The sequence below is a fragment of the Macrotis lagotis genome, chromosome 8, assembly GCF_037893015.1.
Source record: "Macrotis lagotis isolate mMagLag1 chromosome 8, bilby.v1.9.chrom.fasta, whole genome shotgun sequence".
NCBI classification, from domain to species: Eukaryota; Metazoa; Chordata; class Mammalia; order Peramelemorphia; family Peramelidae; genus Macrotis; species Macrotis lagotis.
The window spans coordinates 194,115,286-194,139,062 of record NC_133665.1 but is presented as its reverse complement, the minus strand read 5'-3'; the positions used below and the strand labels follow the sequence as shown (position 1 = coordinate 194,139,062).

Here is a 23,777-nt window from a genome sequence, read left to right as displayed (position 1 = left end):
TGACTTTAATAGAGTTTTTGATGAGTGGGAGTTTTTCTTAACTCCTGATTGCATTTGCTCTGAATGGGTCTACTGTGTCCCTATCATACACATGTTCTCCCCATTAGAAAGGGAATTCCTCAGAAATGGCCTTCCCCTCTTCATGTCTCCATTTCTTAGTTTGGGCCATCTGATGTCTGCTCAAAGAAATCAAAACAAAGTGTTTGGAGACTAGGTATTTCTATACTAAGAATTTTACCCATGACAGCACAGATTGCAACTGTCCAAGGCAGGTGGATAATTCTCAAGGACAAGGTTTAACCATTTCTTCCAATTTATAATAATAAAAATCATTGTCATTTGAATCCAGGGGGTTTACATCCCAGCTTTGGCATAAGACCTTGCTTGGGTAAAAGGCTCCATGGTTTTATGGATCTCAGTTTCCTTAACTGTAAAATCAGGGTTCTTGATGAGATTATCCCCAAACCCTGCTTAACCCTAAATCATACAATGACCTTCTAAACGTGGCAGGATACAATAGGGGGGCACTTCAGAGTTTCCTCTATGGCTCTGTCCTGTACTCCCCTCAAAAATAAGATAAACCAGGGGACTTGCTCTATTTTCTGATCATTGTGGGAAGCGGATCTTGGCTGGGTGGCTGTCCTTTCCAGAGCCCTCTCATATAGACTAGTCACCTCAGCTCTCAGTCACCCCCACAGCATCTATTGGTCTATCTGGACTAGGGAGAACTGGCTCCCTTCAGGGCTGAAACAGTCGACCAATTAGTGTTAAAAACCTGGGACCACATCCGGACACAGGCTCCTTTTGGGTTCTCATTCAGAGACATCTCCCTGAGCTGAGGGGGGCCCTAGTCAGCTGCTTCTACCTGCTTCTGATCCTTATGTACCAACTGTATACACCTCCAGGGGTCAGCTACCTTTGCTATCACTCTAAACCATTTCCCTCCATCCATGTCCCTCAGGCCTGGCTACCAGGGAGCCCCGGATGCTCCGATGTGCCTACACCTCTCAGGCAGAACCTCAGCACTTTTCTGCACAGACAAATAGGGCCCAGTCTCTCCCTCCACTGACTATCACAAGAGGGGAGGCCACTGGGCTGGCCCTCCTCCATGTCAGCAGAGGTGACAAAGATGATTAGCTTCTTGGGTTGGGGTCTAGGAAAGGGTCCCAGCCCTGTGGCTATGCCGGACACCCACGGGACGGTGGCAGACTGGACAAGGTCTCCTGCCAGGATCCGGCCTTCCCTGCTTCTGCCCCCACCCCGCTTACTCATCTCGTCTCCAAACACTTTGCTTTGATTTCTTTGAGCGCTGCCTCCCCTTGAGCCCTCAAATGGGGCCAAGCCAAGGGGCCGGGACACAAAGAGGGAGAAGACCATTTTGGGGCTCCCTTTCTAACAGGGCTCAGCAGGTCCATTCAGAGCAGATGCCCTCAGAGAAGCGGTGGTTAGGCAGACGCCGGGGGAGGAAGGGGTGAGGTTTCAGTCGGATCTTGGGGTGACAGGGCATGGCAGAAAGACCAGGACCACGGTGGAGGTGGTGGGATGTGGAGAAAGAGATGGTGAGTTGTGCCACCAACTTGGGTTTGTGCAGAATGAGAAGGCACCGAGGGCACCGAGGATGGGGGCGGCCTGGACAGCACCGCGGAGCGGGCGAGAGGGCAAGGTCTAGGGAAACGAGAACGTGCGGCCAGCGGGCTGGTGCTGCGGGGCTGTGCTGAGGCGGCTCGGGCCTCACACCCGCCTCGGTGGGCACGCCTCGGTGGGCACCGCCGCACTCTGCCTCGGCTTACTCATCCGTGAGTCGGGGAAGGCCCAGGGGCCCTGCGAGTCAGGAGCGGGACAAGCCCGGCCTCGCTGCAGGCGGGGAGAGCTGCGGGCCCGGTGCGGGCCCGGGGAGAGCTGCGGGGCCCGGTGCGGGCCCGGGGAGAGCTGCGGGGCCCGGTGCGGGCCCGGGAGAGCTGCGGGGCCGGGCCTGGGGAGAGCTGCGGGCCCAGTGCGGCCCGGGGAGAGCTGCGGGGCCCGGTGCGGGGCCGGGCCTGGCCCGGGGAGAGCTGCGGGGCCCGGTGCGGGCCCGGGGAGAGCTGCGGGCTGGCCCGGGGAGAGCTGCGGGCTGGGCCGGGGAGAGCTGCGGGGCCGGGCCTGGGGAGAGCTGCGGGGCCCAGTGCGGGCCCGGGGAGAGCTGCGGGGCCGGGCCAGGGGGAGAGCTGCGGGGCCGGGCCAGGGGGGAGAGCTGCGGGGCTGGGCCTAGGGAGAGCTGCGGGGCCGGGCCTGGGGAGAGCTGCGGGGCCCAGTGCGGGCCCGGGGAGAGCTGCGGGGCCGGGCCTGGGGAGAGCTGCGGGGCCCAGTGCGGGCCCGGGGAGAGCTGCGGGGCCGGGCCAGGGGGAGAGCTGCGGGGCCCAGTGGGGCCAGGGGGAGAGCTGCGGGGCTGGGCCTAGGGAGAGCTGCGGGGCCGGGCCTGGGGAGAGCTGCGGGGCCCAGTGCGGGCCCGGGGAGAGCTGCGGGGCCGGGCCTGGGGAGAGCTGCGGGGCCCAGTGCGGGCCCGGGGAGAGCTGCGGGGCCCGGTGCGGCCCGGGGAGAGCTGCGGGGCCCGGTGCGGGCCCGGGAGAGCTGCGGGGCCGGGCCTGGGGAGAGCTGCAGGCTGGGCCCGGGGAGAGCTGCGGGGCCCGGTGCGGGCCCGGGGAGAGCTGCGGGGCCCGGTGCGGGCCCGGGGAGAGCTGCGGGGCCCGGTGCGGGCCCGGGGAGAGCTGCGGGGCTGGGCCTGGGGAGAGCTGCGGGGCCGGGCCTGGGGAGAGCTGCGGGCTGGGCCCGGGGAGAGCTGCGGGGCCGGGCCTGGGGAGAGCTGCGGGGCCCAGTGCGGGCCCGGGGAGAGCTGCGGGGCCCAGTGCGGGCCCGGGGAGAGCTGCGGGGCCCGGTGCGGGCCCGGGGAGAGCTGCGGGGCCTGGTGCGGGCCCGGGGAGAGCTGCGGGGCCCGGTGCGGGCCCGGGGAGAGCTGCGGGGCCGGGCCCGGGGAGAGCTGCGGGCTGGGCCCGGGGAGAGCTGCGGGCTGGGCCCGGGGAGAGCTGCGGGGCCCGGTGCGGGCCCGGGAGAGCTGCGGGGCCGGGCCTGGGGAGAGCTGCGGGGCCCGGTGCGGCCCGGGGAGAGCTGCGGGGCCCGGTGCGGGCCCGGGGAGAGCTGCGGGGCTGGGTCGGGGAGAGCTGCGGGCTGGGCCCGGGGAGAGCTGCGGGGCCCGGTGCGGGCCCGGGAGAGCTGCGGGGCCGGGGGTGGGGGGGGCGGGGGGGAGGGGCGCAGGGGCGGAATGATGTCAGACACTGTTCTGCGGCCCCTCCCCCTCCGCCGGGCGGGCCACTACCTGGGCAGGGGCTGCGGGCGCACCTGGGCCGGGGGGCTCCGAGGCCCCTCCGAGCGCTGCGCGGGCACAGGAGGCAGCGGCGCCGGGGGTGACTCCCAGGCCCGGACCCCCCGGGTCTTGGGGTCCCGCGGCCGGAGGGGGGGCAGGCCGACGTCGGACGAGGACATGCCCCACGGCCCCATCCGGGCACCCGGGCCGGCCACGAGGCCCAGCACGAGGCCGGGGCCCTTCTGCTCATGCGCCGGGGCCGGCGAGGGGCCGCAGGGGCCTGGCCCGCCCTCCTGCCCTCCTGGCGAGCCCGGCCCCAGAGAGCTCAGCCTGCCCAATGGGAGCGGCCTCCGGCCCAGCCAGGCCCCCAGGTGAGCGCCCCCAGGTGAGCGCCCCCAGGTGAGGGCCCCCAGGTGAGCGCCCCCAGGTGAGGGCCCCCAGGGGCACCAAGCTGAAGCCCTGGCTCTCAGCCTACAGAAAACCAACAAAGGGCAGTCCCCTGCCCTCCTCGGGCGCCCCGTTTGCACCTCTCTTGATTCCCAAGCGGGGCGCCCTTTTCCAGAGGGCCCACCTGAGGCTCAGGGGGCCTGTTGCAATCTACGGCTTGACCGTGACCCAGAGAGCCCTGGCAGAGCGCCACCCGCCGAGTGGGCAGGCAGTTCTGCCTAATATTAGAACGTGCGCTACCTGCCCTTTCCATCCTCTGAAGTCTCGCTGGTGTTATTATTCCCTGGAGAATTCTCAGAGTGCCTCCAAGGTGCTTTGTTATCCTTCTTGGAAGCTGCAACAATAGAAAGTGGTGTTTCTTGTGTTAAATCGTAACTGTTCTTTCCAAAATGATCCATAAAGTAACTCGTAATGATTTCAAGGCTCGTTTTCAGAGGATTTTTCTTTACCTGTTATTGGGAGAGAAAACAATGGAACTGTATTAATGGCTTCACGTTTTAAGAAGTCAAGTTTTCATAAAACCAGTCTGCTCTAATATTTATCTTTGAGTGAGATCCCCAAACACGCAGGACTCCAAACCCAGAACAATGGAAGTGTCATTATTTAAAAGAAGCAACCCAGACTCACCCAACTGATTTTTCTGATTCTCTCCAATGGTAGGAGAATATTAAAGGGGATGTTATAGGAATTCTGGCTGTTCTAAAACTGTGCCTCGACCCAATCTGAAGAGCCCCAAGATGAGTGGGGATGACCCAGCAGACACCCCTCTCATATCTTCCACTCACACTCTTCTAGTTCCCAAGGCAGGAGAACTGACAGGACCAAATCCCCAGAAAGTGAGCCACCAGGGGCCAGGATCCCTTTCAGACAGTTCCATGGAACATGAAGCATTTCCATCTATCTTAGTGGAAGGCATATTTCCCCACAGACACATAAATCCCAGGACTCTAGAACCAGGACAACATACTGAGAAACAGCAACATTGATGATCAACTCCAAGAGACTTGGCTCTTCCCAGCCATATAACCATCCAAGACAATTCCAAAAGACTCATGTTAGAAATGCTATCCGTATCCAGACAAAGAACCATGGAGTCTGAATACAGATCAGAGACTCTGTTTTTACTTTTTTTTCTTTTTTCTTTCCTATAGTTTCCCCCCTCATGTCCTGATTCTTCTTTCACAACATGACTAATATGGAAATATGTGTAATCTTAAAAATTAGTTAATAAAAATTTTAAAATAACAAAAAAGAAATCTCAAAGCTCTGAAATAGCTAACCAACTACAAGCAGACAGTTAGTTGCCCAGTTTAGGACCTCACTGGAAAGGCAGCAGGGAGTAATGGTTAGAGACCCGGCCTCCAAACCTTCAAGTCCTGGGTTTCATGGTGGTCTCTGACAGATCCTGACTGTGTGGCCCTGGGCCAGTGCTCTGAGCTGCTCAGGTACTAAGCTATCTTGGGAGAGAAGGAGGTTCCTAAGAGAGGAGTTGAAAGCACAGTTGGACCTAAATGACTTCCTTCTTTAGTCCAGTTCACCTTGCTTTAGAGACATAGCCAGAGTTGAACTAGAGGGAAGTTAAGGTCTTTATCTCAATTTTGCACAGCTGATTACAAAACAGAAAACACAATTTCTATTCAGTGGAATGAAAATTCTCCTAATTGCTGAAAATATTAACATTAAAATGTAGGAAAGACAAGGACTTTCCAGGAATCAAGCAACTTTTCTTCTCAGAGTGAATGTGAATGAGTTTAATTATGTTATTGGCAGGCTATTTATTTGTCTAATCTATAGTTTCCACCATAGAAAGAACTCTTAGCCAAGAATAAAATGTATTATTTAAAAGAAATAGACAAACAACCTTCCAGTTACATAATTACATCCTTTGATCACATTAGGGAAGGAAGACATTCCTGGAAAGTTCTTGTCTTTCCTGCATATTAATGGTGATATTTTTAGAATTTAGAAGACTTTTCATTCCACTAAATAGAAAACATCTATAATTATCTCGGCTCAATAATTGTAACTTGCAAAAATGGGGATTCCTAAAACCCTAAAGTAACTTATTTTGAATTTACCTCTGACTGAGTTTCTAAAACAAAAGGCAATGAACAATAGAATCTGTAGCCTAGATCTTAGGACTAGGCACATCTTGTCTTTAGATGACTATCTGTTCACCCTCCATCTCTCCAAACCTCAGTCTCACATCAATAATTATTTGTTGGACATTTCCAACTGATGTTCCACAGGCATCTAAAACTCAACATGTCCAAAATGAAACTTATAATCTTTATCCTTAAATCCTTCCCTCTTTCCATTCATTCACATAGGCACTTGTGCACCCAACCTGGGTGCCAGATGTGACTGCCTCTACAGCACCTTTCCTACCCAGTCATCCCACCCTACTCTCCACTCACACAGTCATCATCTCTTACCTGGACTATTGCAAAAGCTTCATAAGTAGTGTCTCCCTGCTCCAGGTTGTATTCCATACAATGGCCAAAGGAATGTTCCTAACCATGATGCTCTCCTGCTTTCTGTAATGTTTGTCCTTCATTCTTGAAGAAGATCATGACATCAGGGAAGATGATGCCATGACAAGTCCATGAATTGGATTTGAGTTGGGGCGGGGGGCTGTGCTAAGTCACCACCTCACTTTCTCCTCCAGAGCCATCTGGGTCCAGTGGCCAGAAATGAATCAAGGATGACTGGAAATGGCCCTGGGTGCAAGGTAATCTGGGTGAAGTGACTTGTCTAAGGCCATATAGCTAGTAAGTGTCAGAGGTTGGATTCAAACTACCGTCCTCCTAATTCTAAGGCCAGTGCTCTATCCACTGTGTCATCTAGGAGATGATACAACTCCTCTATTTAGCATTAAAGCCCTTTGTAATCTAACTGTTGAGCACTAGCTATGTGATCCTGGATAAGACACTTATCTTTTCACTCAGTCTCAGCTTCTTCATCTGTCAAATGAGGGAATGGACTTCTAGGGTCCTATCTTTTTGTAGCAGATGAACCCCCTCTCCTTCACATGCTCTACCTCCAACTTAATTGGTGGTTCCAAGTATATGACATTCCCTTTCCTATCTCAGAACAAGTCTCTCCCATGCCTGAAATGCATTTCCTCAGCTCCCCCTTTTGGAATTTCCTACAGCTCTTAAGCCCCCTCCCAAGAAATTACTGGGTATGTATAGATCTCAAATTTACTGACATGCAGACATACTAATTCCTTCAAAAGAATATAAGCAACAGGTTTTGCTCCAAAGACAGAGAATGTTTCCCTTCTGTCTTCAAGTCCCATCATCCAGTACAGTCTAGGTACTTAAGGAAATGTTTATTGATTGGATGACTGGTTGATTTTAAGGTATTATGTAGGATTCTGATGTTGGAGCAAGATGCCTTGCTAGCAGGCTAGAAGAGAATTTGAAGGTGACAAGCAATGGTGAAAAGCTGGGCAGAGGCAGAACAGAAGAGTAGAAAATGGCACATATTTGGATGAAAAGTCATGTTGTGGGGTAGGGAGAAGATCTGAGAGTGCTTGTCTGAGGTGGACTCAAAGTAAAAGAAGTGGACACCTGGGGGGATCACCATGGCCAATGTTGGCACCAATGCACCTTTCTCACCAGTGCAACCACAATGGTGGAATAAAGGCAGGACTCACCTGAGTTCTTTCCCAAACTATATATTGACTCTAAACAAATTCTAGAGTGACAGAACCCACAAAAAGACTGAATGAAGACAATGGAAGATTGGGTGGGAATATTGCTGCTCCAGGGTGAGAGAAGAATGGAGAACAATGTGGGCTGCACCTGATGGAACCAGCCCCAGCAATTCAGGAAGAGATAGTGGGGCACTTGGGTTGGGGCAACAGTGGCGGTTCCCAGATCTTTCAGCTCAGAGACAATCAAGGACAACTTGGAAGGTCATCAGGAAAAGTCCGCCCCATAGGGTGAGAATGAAGTAGACTATAGTGCAGATCCCAGCAGCACAGACCCAACCTCAGAAGACCGGGAGCAAGCCTCAGGAACCACTGAAGCAGCAGAGGCAGCTACTTCCAGAGCTCTCAGCCCACAGATGGTAAGGGGGTCAGAAGGGGTCTCTTTCCTATCTCTTTCCTATCTGATCACAGTCTGGGGTCCCAGTTCCAGAAAGGGGAGCAGAAGCACAAGAGTTTATGACTGTCGCCAAGCAGGGACCTTCCTCACTGTTCCAGGGCAAAAAGGAGTGCTTGTGTCTATCCACAGACCAGAGCACAGGTGAGAAGAGTTGTACAACCCTCTCCTTAGATCATCAGACCTTGGAAGAATTGAAAGCTTGTAGGTCCCTAGAAGTATCTCTGAAAACAACTTCAAAATTCCTCCCAAACTTGGGACAGTATGTCCTCCATCCTGGAAACAGTCCCACCTTAACAAAGAGTTAAAATCAAGTCACAGGCTGGGGAAATGAGTAAACAACAGAAGAAAAAAATCTGACCATAGTCAGTTACTATGATAATGAGGAAGATCAAAATACACACTTAGAAGAAGATAATAAAGTCAGAGCTTTTACATTCAAAGCCTCCAAGAAAAATATGGATTGATAGAAGAACTTAAAAGGGACTTTGAATATCTAGCAAGGAGGTAGAAGAAAATTTGAGAAGAGAAATATAAAAGGGTTGTGGGAAAATCATGAAAATCAAGTCAGCAGCTTGGTGAAAAAGAAACAAATAAAAAGATACTGACAAAATAACAGCTTAGAAATCATACCAGGTCAAATGAGAAGAGGTCAAAAAAAAAAAACAGTGAAGAGAAAAATGTCTTAAAAGGCAGAATTGAGCAAATGAAAAAGGAGATTCAAAAGCTCACTGAAGAAAATAATTCCTTAAAACATAGAAGAGAACAAAAAGGAAACTGATGACTTTGTGAGAAATCAAGCAATAATAAAACAAAACCAAAAGAATAGAAAATTAGAAGAAAACATATTTTTCTCACTGGAAAAACAACTGACTTGGAAAACAGATCCAGGAGAGATAATTTAAAAATTACTGAACTAAAAGCCATGATTTAAAAAAAAGCCTAATCGTTACTTTCAAGGAATTATTAGAGAGGGTGTCTAGGTGGCTCAGTGGGATAAAGCACTAGCCCTAGAGTCAAGAGTACTTGAGTTCAAATCCAGCCTCAGAAACTTAAAAATTACCTAGCTGTGTGGCCTTGGGCAAGCCACTTAACCCCATTGCCTTGTGAAAGAAAGGAAGAAAGAAATAAAGAAATTAGGAAGGAAGGAAGGAAGGAAGGAAAGAAAGAAAGAAAGAAAGAAAGAAAGAAAGAAAGAAAGAAAGAAAGAAAGAAAGAAAGAAAGAAAGAAAGAAAAGAAATTATTAGGGAAAATTGCTCTAATATTCTAGAAGCAGAGGGTAAAATAGAAATTGAAAGAATACACCAATCACTTCCTGAAAGAATCCAAAATGAAAACTGCCAGGAATATTATAGCCAAGGAGAAAATATTGCAAGCAGACAGAAACAATTTAGATATTGTGGGACCACAGTCAGGATAACATGAGATTTAGCAGCTTCTACATTAAGGGATTGTAGGACTTGTAATATATGATATTCCAGAAGGCAAGAGAGCTTGAATTACAACCAAAAATCAACTATCCAGCCACTGAACGTACTCTTTTAGGGGAAAAGATGGACATTCAATGAAATAGGGGACTTTCAAGCTTTCCTGATGAAATGACTAGAGTTGAACATAAAATCTGACATTCAAATACAAAACTCAAGTGGAGTATAAAACAGTAAACAGGAAAGGTAAATAATAAGGGACTTAATGATGCTTACCTGCTTATATTCCACATGGAAAGATGATGCTGATAATTTATATGAACCTTTTCATTTAATTAGGGCATTTAGGAGCATATATAGGTGGGAGGTGAATGTGAAGGAATAATATATTAAAATGATGGAGTTATTGAGTGAAAGAAAAATGTACTGGGAGAAAGGGAAAGGAGGAGGTAGAAAGGGTTGTTATTTCACATAAAAGAGGTAAGAAGTGAAATAGAAGAGGGGAGAGGTGAGGGGGAGTGGGTGAGTCTTGCTCTCAGAAGTGGCTTAGAGAGGGATTAACAAACATACTCAATTAACTATAGAAATCTATCTTACCCTAGAGAATAGTTGGAAGGGAAAGGGATGGAAGAAAGAGGATGGTGATCAAAGGGAAGGAAGATTGTGGGAGAGGGTAGTTAGATGCAAAACACTTTTGAGGAGGGACAAGGTGAAAGGAGAGAGAGAGAGAATAAATGGGAGGGATAGAACAGAGGGAAATACAGTTAGCAATAGTAACTGTGGGGAAAATATTGAAATAAGTTTCTCTGATAAAGACCTCATTTTTCAAACAAAGAAACTGAGTCAATTTGATAAAAAATAAGAGCCATTCTCCAACTAATAAATGATCAAAAGGTATAGACAGTTTTCAGATAAGTTATCAATGCTATTTATTTAAATTTTTTAATGTACTATTTATAAAAATATGGATTTGAACAATTCTGAGGTACTACTTTCTGTATCCATTGGATTCACTAATAGGACAGAAAGAGAAGATAACAAATGTTGGAGAGGATGAGGGAAATTGAGATTAATGCATTGTTGGAGGAGTTGTGAATTCTGTGGAGCAATTTGAACTATGCCCAAAGGTCTATAAAGTTATGCCTACCCCTTGACCTAGCAGCAGTGCCACTACTAGTCTATATAACAAAAATTGTTTAAAAAACAGGAAGAAAAAGAATGTATATGTATAAGGAAATTTATAGTAGCTCTTTTCTAGTGACAAGGAACTAGAGATTGAGAAGATGAGGTTGGGGAATGGCTGGAAAAATTGTGCTATATGATTATGATGAAATGCTATTCTGTTATAAGAAATGATGAATGGGGGTTTTCAGTAAAAAAGCTTACATGAGCAGATGCATCAGGAAATATACTATATACAAAATAATAGCTATGTTGTAGGATGATTAAATTTGAATGACTTATCTTTTCTCAGCAAGGTGGTGACCCAAAATAACTCTGAAGGACTTATGGTAAAGAATACCATCCATCCCAAAGATAAAACTGATAGTGTCCGAATGCAGATTGATGCAAACTTTGTGTTTTTTACTGTGTTTTTCTTGAGGGTTCTCTTTTCTTGGGGGGCTATGTTTACTCTTACAACATGATTATTATGGTAATTTTTTCATGACTACACATTTCTAACTTGCTCTCTCAATGAGGGAAATTGGGGTGGGAGTAAGGGAGAGAATTTGGTACTCAAAGTTTTAAAAGTGAATGTTGAAACTTGTTTTTGCATGTAATCAGGGAAAATAAAATAAAGTAACAAAATAAAAAATGAAAGAGAGCCAATCTACCAAGGCCAGTAGCCCTGTGTATCTCCCCAGCAGCACCCCACTCACCCTGCTCTCAGAGGTCCTGGGCATCTCCCCAGCAGTGCCCCACTCAACCTGTGCTCAGACTCAGGGAGAGAAGCCACCCTTCACCAACTTTAAGTGCCCTGGCCCCTTAAAATCACATACCTTGTTTTCCTTATAAAGCATTTCTATATGCAGAACCTTCCGCAGCTCATTTCTGTTGTTTATGCTGTGTTCACCTCGGGGGTGTTCTTGGTCCATGACAAGGCTTGTTTTTTTAAAACCCTGGAAAAAGTTGGAAGCATTTGGTTGCTCACTCTCTTTAGTGCATTTTCCTACATTGAGTGCTCCTTACCTTCTAGAAGTCACTAGCACAGTCACAGACTGGTGGGCTGCCTGGAAGGGGAAGCTCCAAAGTAGCCTTTGGGCTTTGAGACAGCAGAGTTGGAAGTCTGAAGTCCACCCTCATCACTTATTGTTCATGGTCTGAGAAACTTTAACCTCTGGAAACTCCGGGCCTTCCTTCCAGGCCTTCTGCCTGACCTAGGTCACCATTTCTCCCTAAGAGTCTATACCAACTCCCAACCCCACCTTGTCCCAAGGGTGCTCAGGTCAGATGCTCCCAGGCCCCAGGAAAATGACTTCCAGGAGGGTGAGAATTCTCTAATTAGATCATGCCAGGAGCTTCATCAGGACTTAATTCAGGCTTCCTCTGTAGGGTACCCTTACCTGTCCCACCCATCCAAGGGAATGTGAGTCCTATCTACAATTTAAAGTCCTCTTCTGAGCCTGTCCAAATGAAGCTATAACCCCTGTCCAACTCCCCTCCCAAGAAATTAGAGGATCAGAAAGGTCAGCCTCCCTCCTTCACTAATTCAGGAACAGACAACTATAACGAATCAAGTCTCCCTGCCAAAACCCTATAGTAATAAACAATGCCTCATGACTCTGGTGCCAGTTTGTTTAGTCCCAAACTAATTTTACAGATGAGGCATCAGCAATATGTTCCTTATCAGTTAAGTGGAAATGTTGGCACTGCCTTTGTTCCAAAGATGTGGAGGATCTCACGAGGATTCTTTAATTAGACTTCATAGAAACATTCTGTGACAACTCTAGCATTGCCCAAGTATAAGATATTACTACTAAAACCATTCTCACTATGATTTGGGGAAGGGCACTTAGAACCTCATCCGTAAAATTAGAGGGTTAGGCTAGTAACAAAACTGAGCCCATCCCAGATCACCCAACTTCCAGTTCAAGAGCACAAATTAACACCTGTGTTCACAAAACAGCTAAAGATTCCATTAAAAAATGAATCTGGCAAAATTGGAATTTGAAAATACCATTTCATAATGTACTCCTGAAGCCTCCTGAAAAAGGACAATGGCTATGTCCTTACCTCACACTAATACAGGGAGCTAAGTCAGCATGGCTAAGACACTTGTTAACTTCAATGCCAAAGCAGACCATAGGAAGAATAGCAAACATGGCAAAGAATACAGTTGGAGTGAGGAAATAAAATCATAGCAAAGCTACCCAGAAACCTCAGGTCTTCTGTCATAGGTATTTACATCACAGAACATTTACAAATTCTTCCATCTTTTTCTCTGCCACATCTTTCAAGTCTACTAACATGACTGGCTACCCACCTGAGTTCCAGAGTCCATCACTTTCACACCTGGGCAGTAGGAAGGGGTCTACTCATTGATCTCCCAACCTCCTGTCACCCCCTTCTCCACACCATCCTCCACATCTGTTAACCATGTCACCCCTGTCCCATCAACTCTGGTTGGATAGTCATTTAAAAAGTCTGACACACTAGCCTTCTTCATACACTTCAGTCATAATGGCTTATTTGCTGTGCCATGTTACCTTGATCTTCTTTGTATGAACCTTATATGTAGATGTACATGGGAGCCTGACACCCAGTAAATTTTAATAACTACCCGCTGATTGATTGACTGAAGGTAATGGACATAGCAAGGACTGAATAGAAAGCACCAAAAATAAAACAGGCTATTTATAACAGACAGAAAACAGTTGGTTACTGAGTTAAAGACATGCAAGTGACTTCATTGAGGCAGATCATCAACTAATCAGAATAGGGGTCATAGTAATTCCAAATTAAAAGAAATATGAGAACAAAAAAGCATGGTGTATAATCTTGATGCTAAAAGCTGGCATTTAAATAAGCTAAAGGTTTAAAAGCTGACATTTCAATAAACCTGAGAACAATAGAACTATGCATACTCTTTGATCCAGCAATATCACTACTAGGTTTCTATCTCAAAGAGATCACCAAAAAGGGAAAAGGATCCATGTGTACAAGAATATTTATAGCAGCTCTTTTTGTGGAAATTGAGGGGCTGCCTGTTAACTGAGGAGTGGCTGAACAAGTTGTGATATCTGAATATAATGGAGTATTGTTATTCTGTAAGAAATCATGAGCAGGCAGACCTCAGAAAAACCTGGAAAGACTTCCAAAACCTGATGCAAAGTGAAGTGACAGAACCAGGAAAACCTTGTACACATCAATAGCAATATTGTGTGATATTTAGCTATGATAGTCTTAGTTCTTCTTAGCAATACAGTAATCAAAGACAATTCCAAAAAACACATGATGGAAAATGCCATTTACATCCAAAGAAAGAACTATGGAATCTTAAGGCAGACCAAAGCATACAATTTTTACCTTTTAAAAACTTTTTTTTCTTTCTTGTGGTTTTTTCCTTTTGTTCTGATTCTTTTTTCACAACATAACTAATATGGAAATGTGTTTAACATGATTGTGCACATATGACCTATATCAGGTCATTTGCTGGAGAGGAGGGAGGGAAAGGAGAAAGGAAGGGAGAAAAATTCAGAACTCAAAACCTTACAAATACGAATGTTGAAAACTATATTTACATGTAATTGAAAAAATAACTATTTAGATATTAAAAATGATACCTAAGATAGAGACTGAAAAATAAAAAATCAATAAAAATAAAGACATTGGCTCTGGTTATCATCATTTCTTAAAGACATGAAACTAATATGAAATAACTGCCACAACATGGAGGCCAAAAGAGCCCAGAAACTTCACCAGTCAACAAATTCTTGGTCTCTTTGTGGAGATTAGCAACCAAAGGTGGCACTGGTTCAGAGTGCAAGTTTGTGTGCCAAACATTTCTGGGGAGAAGTGAGAGGGAAAAGTCTGAGAAGCACCATCTCACAAAGCAGCAGTGAGTCCCACAACTAGAGAAGGGCTGGACCTACTGTGATCACTTGCAGGAGAGCAGCATCCCTGTTTCAGAACAGAGGGGTGAGTTAAAGCTTTCCCACTGCATAGGGAGAACTGCAGGAGTAAGAGCAATTGTGATAACATTGCTATGGGCCCTGGTCATGACTTAGGAGTGGAAAGGAGTACCTGATTTCAGTTCCATCAATAAACTAGAGAAAAAACTGAACAATGAATTGGTTATACAACTTTATTTTTTTAATTTTTAAAATTATTTATTTTATTTATTTTCCAATTATATACAACAGTACTTTCTACCAATCATTTTTTCAAGGTTTCGAATTTTACATTTTCCCCCTCCCTCCCTTTCCTTCCCCCTCCCCCAACAGAAGACAATCTGATATAGTCTTTACATTCGTTTCCATTGTATTCATAAATCAAAATTCAATGTGTTGAGAGAAAAAAAAATATCCTTAAGGAAGATAGAAAATATTAGAGATAGCCAAATTATGTAATACATAAGACAACTTTTTAAAAATTGAAGATAATCTTTGGTCTTTGGTTAAACTCTATAGTTTCTTCTCTGGGTACAGATTGTATTCTCTATCATGGATCCCCTGAAATCATTCCTGATCGTTGCACTGATGGAGTGAGCGCGTCTGTCAAGGTTGATCATCACCTTATGTTGTTAGTTTGTACAATGTTCTCCTGGTGTTGCTTATCTCACTCAGCATCAATTCATGCAGGTTTTTCCAGGCCTCTCCAAAATCACATCCCTCTTGGTTTCTAATTGAACAATAGTGTTCCATCACACACATATACCACAATTTATTCAGCCATTCCCCAATTGATGGTCATCCCCTCAATTTCCAATTCTTTGCCACTTCAAACAGAGCTGCTATGGGAATTTTTGTATATGTGGGGGTTTTATCCTTTTTCATGATCTCTTCAGGATACACACCCAGTAGTGGTATTATTGGATCAAAGGGTATGCACATTTTTATTGTCCTTTGGGCATAATTCCAAATTGCTCTCCAGAAAGGTTGGATGAGTTCACAGCTCCACCAAGATTTCTCATATCCTTTCCAGCACTGATCATTATCCTTTTTGGTCATATTGGCCAATCGGAGAGGTGTGAGGTGATACTTCAGAGATACTTTAATTTGTTTCTCTAATAATTAGTGATTTACAGCAATTTTTCATGACTATAGATAACTTTGATTTTCTCATCTGAAAATTGCCTTTGCATATCCTTTGACCATTTGTCAATTGAGGAATGCCTTTATATAAATATATATATATATATATATATATACATATATATATATTGAACTCATTCTTCATATATTTTAGAAATAATTCTTTGTCATAAATAGTAGTTGCAGCAATTGTTGCCAAATTTACATTTCTTTTGATCTACTTTAGAGTGTTTTTGTTTGTGCAAAAGCTTTTTAGTCTAATGTAATAAAAATTATCCAGTTTGTTTTTTATAATATTCTCCATCTCTTCTTTGGTCATAAGTTGCTGAAGCAAACACACATGCAACTTTAAAAAACTAGGAAAAAACAATTAAAAATCACCAATGAAATACCAATTTGGGAACCTTGAAAATTCAAGCTGAGATTAGTAAAATTAAATGTAAAAATTCATTGAATTAATAAATGAAATCAGGATCTGGTTTTATGAAATAAAAACAAAACAATAGTAAATATAGTTGGAAAAGAAAAAAGAAGAAAATAAAATATATCAAAAATGAAAACAGTGAATACAACATTAATGAAGAAATTAAAACAATTATTAGTAGTTTTGTTATTGTTCAGTCACGTCTTACACTTCATGACCCTGTGGACCATAATATCTATGGAATTTTTCTTGGCGAAGGTACTAGAATGACTTATCATCATCTCATTCTCCAGTGGATTAAGACAAAGGTTAAGTGCTATCTCTGGAATCACACTGCTAGTAAATGCTTGAGGCCAAATTTGAACTCAGGTCTTCCCAATTCCATGCCCATTTCTATAATCACTAAGTCACCTAACTGCTCCTAATAGGAGTTATTTTGCACAATTATTTGCCAATAAATTTAACAATGTAAGTGAAATGGAAGAATACTTATAAAAATATAAACTGACTAAACTAATGGATTAGGAAATCAAATATCTAAATAAACCTATTTTAGAAAAAAGAAATTGAACAGGCCATAAATGATATTCCTAAGGAAAAAGCATCAAATCCAAATGAAGAGAGAAGTGAATTCTTGCTCAAAAAATATTTAAAACAGTTCTTTTTGTGGTGCCTAAGAATTAGAAATTGAGGGGATGAGAATTAGTTGAGGAATGACTGAACAACTTGAGTTATATACTATTATGCTATAAGAAATAATGAGCAAGATGATTTCAGACAAACCTGGAAAGATATATGAATTGATGCAAAGTGAAGTGAATAGAATTGGGAAAATGTTGTACATAGTAACAGCATTATTGTCAGATGATCAACTTTGAATGATTTACCTATTCTCAACAATACCATGGTCAAAGATAATTTCTAAGAATTCATGATGAAAATGATATTCACCTCCAGAGAAAGAATGGATGGCATGAATACAGTCAAAAACACTCTTTTCTTTCTTTCTTCCTTCTTTATATCCTTTTTTCTTTTTTTCTTTCATTTTTTCCATAAAATGACTTAATATGGAAATGTTTTCCATGACTGAATATATATATAATCTATATCAGATTGCTTATTGTCTCAGGGAGAGGGTTGGGGACTGAAAGAATAGAATCTGGAACACAAAATTTTCTCTTTTAGGCTTTTGCAAGACAAATGGGCCTAAGTAGCTTGCCCAAGGCCACACAGCTAGGTAATTATTAAGTGTCTGAGGCTGGATTTGAAGCCAGATACTCCTGACTCCAGGCCCAGTACTCTATCCACTGTGCCACCTAGCCACCGCTGGAACACAAAATTTTAAAAAAGAATGAAATTTATTTTACATGTAACTGGGAAAAATAAAATATTTTTTGAAGTGAATTCTGCTAAATATTTGAAAGTCAACTAATTCTAATATTAAATAATTTATGTGAAATAATATTCAAAGAAGCAGTCCTTCCAAACTCCCTTTATGAAACAAATATGGTTCTCACACCTAAACTAGGAAGAGTAAAAACAGATACAGAAAAGTTATGGACCAATTTTACTAATGAACATTGATGCAAAAATTCCAAATAAAATAGTAACTAAGAGAATATAGCAATATATCACAAAGATTATACATTGTGACCAAATGAGATTTATACCATGAATGTTGTACCTGTTCAATATATAGAAAACTGTTAATATAATGGACTATATCAATAGCAAAAGCATCAAAAATCATATGATTATATAAAAATGCAGAAAGAGCTTCTGACAAAATACTACACTTATTCCTATTAAACACTCAAAAGCATAGATATAAATGTATATTTCTCAAAATAATATGAAACATATACCTAAAGCCATCAGTAAGCATTATCTGTAAGGGGGATAAGCTAGAACTTTTCAATAATGTCAGGAATAAAGCAAGGATGCCCATTGTCACCAATATTATTCTGTATTTAATAGAAGTCCTAGCAATGTCAATAAGAGAGGAAAAAGAAATGGAAAGAATCAGAATTGCCAATGAGGAAATAAAACTTTCTCATTTTGCAGACACATGATAATATACTTGGAAAATTCTAAAGATTCTGTTTAAAAAAAGTTGAGACTACTTTCAGCAGAGTAATAGGATGTAAAATAAACCCACATGAAAACATTTATCAACAACTAAGCCTTACAAAAAAGAGATAGCAAGAGCGATTTAATTTAAAATAATCATGAACAATATAATACCTGGATGTATACCTTCCAAGAACACTCAGGAACTATCTGAATATAACTATAAAGCATTTTTGTATAAAGTCAAATTTAAATAATTGGAGAAATATTAATTGTTAATGACAATATGATATAAATATAATATAATGATGTATATAATATATAATGACAATTCCACTCAATTTAATAAAATGACAATTGCACTAATAGACTTATTCAGATTCAGTACCATCCTAATTAAATTACCAAAAAATATTTTAAAGAACTATAAAAAAAGATAATAACAAAATTCATGTAGAAGGACAAAAGATCAAGAATATCAAATAAATCAATGAAAAAAACTGAAACACAAGAAAGTCTAGCAGTATAAGACCTTAAATTGCATTATAGAATGATAATTATCAAAACTATGGGGTACTGGCTAAGAAATAGAAAGGCAGATCATAAATTGCTGAGAAAACTGGTGAACAGTCTGTCAGAAACTAATTGTTGATTGGTATTTTATACCACTTACAAAGATAAGGTCAAAATAGAAATGTGATAAGGGGAGATATCATTAGTAAATCAGGAGAGTATGGAACATATTCCCTATCAGATTTATGTATAAGAAAAGAATTTATGAATAAACAAGAGATAGAGAGTAATGTTGAAAATAAAATGGATAATTTTGATTACATATAATTTTTAAAAAAAGGGTTGTACAAATAAAATCAATGTTGCCAAAATTAGAAGAAAAGTAGAAAATCAAGTGGGGGGGATTTTCATAAAATTTCTTAGTAAATCTCAAACTGAATCTAATTTATAAGAATATAAGTCATTCCCTAATTGATACAGTTCAAAGCATATGAACAAGAAGTTTTTGGAAGAAGAAATCAAAACTGTAGTCATATGAAAAAATTGCTTAAATCAATTGATTAGAGAATGCAAATTAAAACAACTTTGAAGTACTATCTCACTAATATCAGATTGACTAATATGACAGCAAAGGAATATGACAAATTTTGGAGGGGATGTGGAAAAATTGGGACACTAATACACTGTTCGTAGAACTGTGAACTGTTCCAGCAATCTTATAGAGCAATCTCAAATTATGCTCAAAGAGTCACAAAATTGTGTATTCCCTTTGACCTTGAAATACCACTCCCAAGGTGACCAAGGAAAAAGGAAAAGAACCTTATGTTCTAAAATGTTGATAACTGCTTTTTTTTGTGACAGCAAAGAATGGGAAATTGAGGGGATGTCCATCAATTTGGGAATGACTGAACAAGTTATGGTATATGACTGTGATGCGATACTACTGTGCTGTAAAACATGAAGAACAGCTCAGTGAAAACCTTATACAATCAGATGCAATGGGAAATGTGCCTTATCCAAAGTAACAGCAATATTGCTGGATGATCAGCTGTGAAGGATCCACCTTTGCTCAGCAATACTGTGAGCCAAGAGAACTCTGAAGGACTTATGATAAAGAATGTTATCTATCCCCAAAACAGACCTTATGGTATCTGAATACAAACTAAAGTATGCTTTTTTTCCACTTTATTTTTCTTGAGGATTTTATTTCTTTGTTGGGGGGAGGTTCTGTTTACTTTTACAACATGACTAATGTAGTAGTGTTTCATGGCTACATATTTTTAACCTACACCAAGTAAGTTGCTTTCTCTATGTATGGAGTAGGGTGGGAGGAAGGGAGAGGATTTGGAACTCAAGGTTTTGGTAGTAAATGTTGGTTTTGCATGTAGCTTGGGGAGAGATTTTTTTAAAAGGAATCACTTGGAGCAAATAATTTATTTTTGCCAATTACAAATTTCCAAATTAGATATAAAGGACTTAGGAAGAAAGATGCTATCTGCATCCAAAGAAAGAACTCATATATAGAAGTACATATAGAATAATTTTACATCTATCATCTAGCTAGCTAGCTATTTATCTACCAATCTATCTACTTCTTTATCCCTATTTTTGTGTAGTAATAGCCTTATCTATGGCAGGGGTGTGGGAAAGAATAAAAAATTTACATAATAATTTTATTGTATATTTATAGAAAGTTGTGAATGGTAGAATTTCAGTTTCACATACAATCTTTTTTTTTTAAATTGTACTATGTTATAGAAAGGCTTGTTTTGTTCCTTAAATTAAAAAGAGAATTCATAAAAAGCAGAAATGATGGACAGATTGGTTTTAGAGAAGCAAGGAAAGAATTGAACGATATAATGAAAAATGAAATGAACAAGAACCAAGAGAGCATTTGTTTAGAGAGTAACTGAGTGACTAAGTTATTCTTAGTAAGGTAAACATTCAAATCAACTACAAAGGACCTATGGAGGAAGATTCTCTCCACCTCCATAACATGAAAGTATATGTTGTATGGTTCCATGTGTATATTTACATCAACTGCTGACTTCTCTAAAGTGGGATTAGAAGGTAAGGAAGGAGGAATGTAGACAACTCGGAACTCAAAATGTTATCAAAAAACTTTTTAAATCATTATGAAATTGCCATTTCTGGAAACATTAGAAGGGGAAAAACAGACATCGACTGCTTATTCTCTACACCAGACCACAAATGCAGGGGCCCATAGTCAACTAACAGACATAGGGAATATGTTGCTGTCTTTGTGGATGGGGGGCAGGGAATACCCTTTTGATCCAATGGAACAAAGATAAGACTTGGGGACTCTCCTCGTGAGTTAAAGGCATACAAGATTTCATGATTTCATGGCAGACCTGGCCACAAAGATAACTCAGTTCAAGGATGCTCTGAGTATCAATAGAAAGAGAAGCATAAAGGAGGGAGACATCAAAGGGGTTTACCAGTGCCACAGAAGATGTTCTAAGCAAAGTCCCAATTAAGGTCCCCTCTCTCTGGGGAAGTCTTCCAAATCCTCTTGTTTGTAGATAACATTGTTCTGATTGCTTTACACCTTGTAATACTTATGAGTTCTCCCAACAAGGTCATTCCAAAAAGTTGACCTATTCTGACAAAATCAGTGCCCAGATAATGGAATCAGTAGGCATTTCACTGAGTGTGTATTCAGGAGAGAGAGAGAGAGAGAGAGAGAGAGAGAGAGAGATTCCAGAACCCGTTATTTGCACAACTGCTAATCTTTTCAACACTAATAGTGTTTGAAACCTACAATGCTCATGACACCCCCATCTCAAAAGAATTCAAATCATAGCTGCCCAAAGGCAGGTGCCTAAGGCTGAAGTGCATTGCCAAGTAATGACTTGAGCCTGAGAAGCCTAAAAAGAATCATTATGAACAGAAATATCTACAGACCCAGCAGTTCAGTGATGTGGTGTGTTCTACTGACAGACATGAAACATTAAGAGGACCATTGAAGCACTCTGAAACTCAGTGTTGGAAGGGTTCAACCCTGATCTGATGCAAATATCCTGTATGGGGGCAGCTAGGTGGCTCAGTGGATAGAGCACCGGCCCTGGAGTCAGGAGGACCTGAGCTCAAATCCGGTCTCAGACACTTAATAATGACCTAGCTGTGTGGCCTTGGGCAAGCCACTTAACCCACTGTCCAGCAAAAACTAAAAACAAACAAACAAATATCCCCTATGCCCTGACCCCTCCACAAGGGGAATGTTTCCTCCTTGAAGAATCCCCTTGCAAACCAAGGAGGCTGATGCTAGGTATTTGCCTGGACTCAGGAGATCTGGGCATGTTCAGGCCAAGCCAATCACGTGTCAACACCAAGTTCAGCTTTAATATGATAAGCTCCCAGAAGCCAGGCCCAGGCTTTCAAAGGATGGAACCAATCGGTCCCAGTCAGAAATGGAGAAGACTGAAGGTGCTGTTAAAAGCCGAGGGGGTGTGAGCCTGGAAACAGATCCTGCACTTGCAGCGTCAATGAGATGGAGAGGCCTAGTCTAAAAAAGAAAAGAAAGCAAAGAGGATCTCACTGTCCAGGGGCTCCCTAGCTATGGAGGCAACCACTGTTAAATGGTTCTTGTTGAGAAGTTTCCCTAGAATCTGGAGAGTGCCATGTTTTTTATCTTTGTAAACACAAAGTTTGACACTGGAAGTAAAGCCACATTGATTCCTACAGAGCTGAAATTGGTTTCCTTAGATCTTCTACCTTTGGGACCTGGTTCTTCTCCCCCAAATCTGGACAAGAACAGAACAAATCTAGGCCAAGCTGGACACACTAAGCCCTTAAAACAATCTAAGACCTGTCATGAGTCTGTTTTCTTCATCCTATAGCAACCTCCCTATCCTGGTCACCCTCCATGGACAAGCTTCAGCTTCTCATAGGATTTCTAGGCCACTGAATTCACCTCCTTCATTTGGGCTCCTCCTAGGGCAGGTCATGGCCTGCTAGTACCTCTACCCTTCCATTTGTGGGACTACATTGCTGATTTGGCCATCACCGGAAGGTGGGCAGCATGGGACTGATGAAGAACTACCCAGGGGCTCATACCCAGGGATGCTCAGCCAAGAGTCTAGGGGGACTTGGTTGGGCTTTGGGGGGAAGGGAAGAAAAGGAGAGGGAGGGGAGGAGGAGGCAGACTCCACTAGCCTGGCACATTGCAACTTTATTAACTTACACTGGCTCTTTCTCTCTCTCTACAGCCAGCAGATAAACTTGGCCTCAGTGTGGACCTGTATCCTGTGCCCTTGGAGAAGGGGAGAGGAGGAGTCTGCTCTCTCCTGCCCCTGCGAGAAGGGCAGAGGGGCAGCCTCCCATCCGCAGACAGGATAGAAGGTTCCTTTCTTAGCCGTGTGAAGCCAAGCAAGGGCCTGCCATGGGGCTCCTTCTGACCGCTTGGAGGCCCAAGAGAGGGACCGGAAGTGGCTCTGAGCCAGGAAGGCCCCTCCAGGACTCAGCGGAGGCAGGAAATGCCTGTCTGCATCAGTGGCTCACGGGAGATGTAGTCTAGCCTCCTCCCAGGAGAGCGTGTGGGTGCTTTGTTGGGAAGTTACCGGAAGCCTGCCAGAGTGCCCAGGGCCCGCGCCCTGCTTCCCTGGAGCAGCCGGCTGACGGGGGATGGGGGGCCTGGGGGAGCCTGAATTACCTTTCTGTAGAGATATTCTCGGACCAGAGACGCCGCCACCTCCTCCACAAAGAGGTGCTCCATGCCCGGCCCTGCAGCCCCCCGAGCTTGGCACTAGTCACAGAGGCCTCGGCCCGGGCCGCCACCCACAGCCATTAGAAGGCGGGCTCCGGGGGGGGATTCAAAGAGGCCGAGGAACGGCGGCAGCAGCGCCAGCCCAGAGGGAGCAGCAGCCTACTGTTGGTTGGCTCGGCCCGGGGTGTTACCATAGAGACTGGCATCAGAGGCTGGGCCTGGAACTCCTCCTTCCCTTCCCCTCCCCCGCCCAGCCCTGGCCGTCAGGGAAGGGGAGGACCAAGGGGAGGAGGAGGAGGAGGCAGCCTGGCCAGCCCCTGGAGGCCCTCCTAGCTGGGCACCGTAGCCAAGACATGGAGCTCTCCCGGGCCAGCCCGCCCTTGGCCTCACTGCGGCTTTGTAAAGTTACTCTGTTTCGGCCAGCTCCAGCTGCCTCCTTCTTTCTGGGAATGGCTTTGTGCCTCTG

At 43.8% G+C, this 23,777-nt stretch overlaps 1 protein-coding gene across 2 annotated transcripts in view; it reads right to left on the bottom strand.

The window, feature by feature from the left end:
* Nucleotides 1–23,516, bottom strand: part of MINDY4 (MINDY lysine 48 deubiquitinase 4) — a 150,803-nt gene extending 127,287 nt beyond the window's left edge. Inside the window, exons 1-3 of one of the 2 annotated variants that reach the window (XM_074199278.1) lie at nucleotides 23,258–23,515; nucleotides 11,325–11,444; nucleotides 4,025–4,233 (exon numbers count right to left, since the gene is read on the bottom strand). In XM_074199278.1, coding sequence (XP_074055379.1) covers nucleotides 4,025–4,233; nucleotides 11,325–11,444; nucleotides 23,258–23,320 — 392 coding nt within the window. In that variant the 5' untranslated portion in view covers nucleotides 23,321–23,515. Of the gene's footprint in view, nucleotides 1–4,024; nucleotides 4,234–11,324; nucleotides 11,445–23,257 lie in introns of both variants that reach the window. The other variant, XM_074199279.1, reaches the window with a different exon arrangement.
* Between the last annotated feature and the right edge of the window lie 261 nt (nucleotides 23,517–23,777).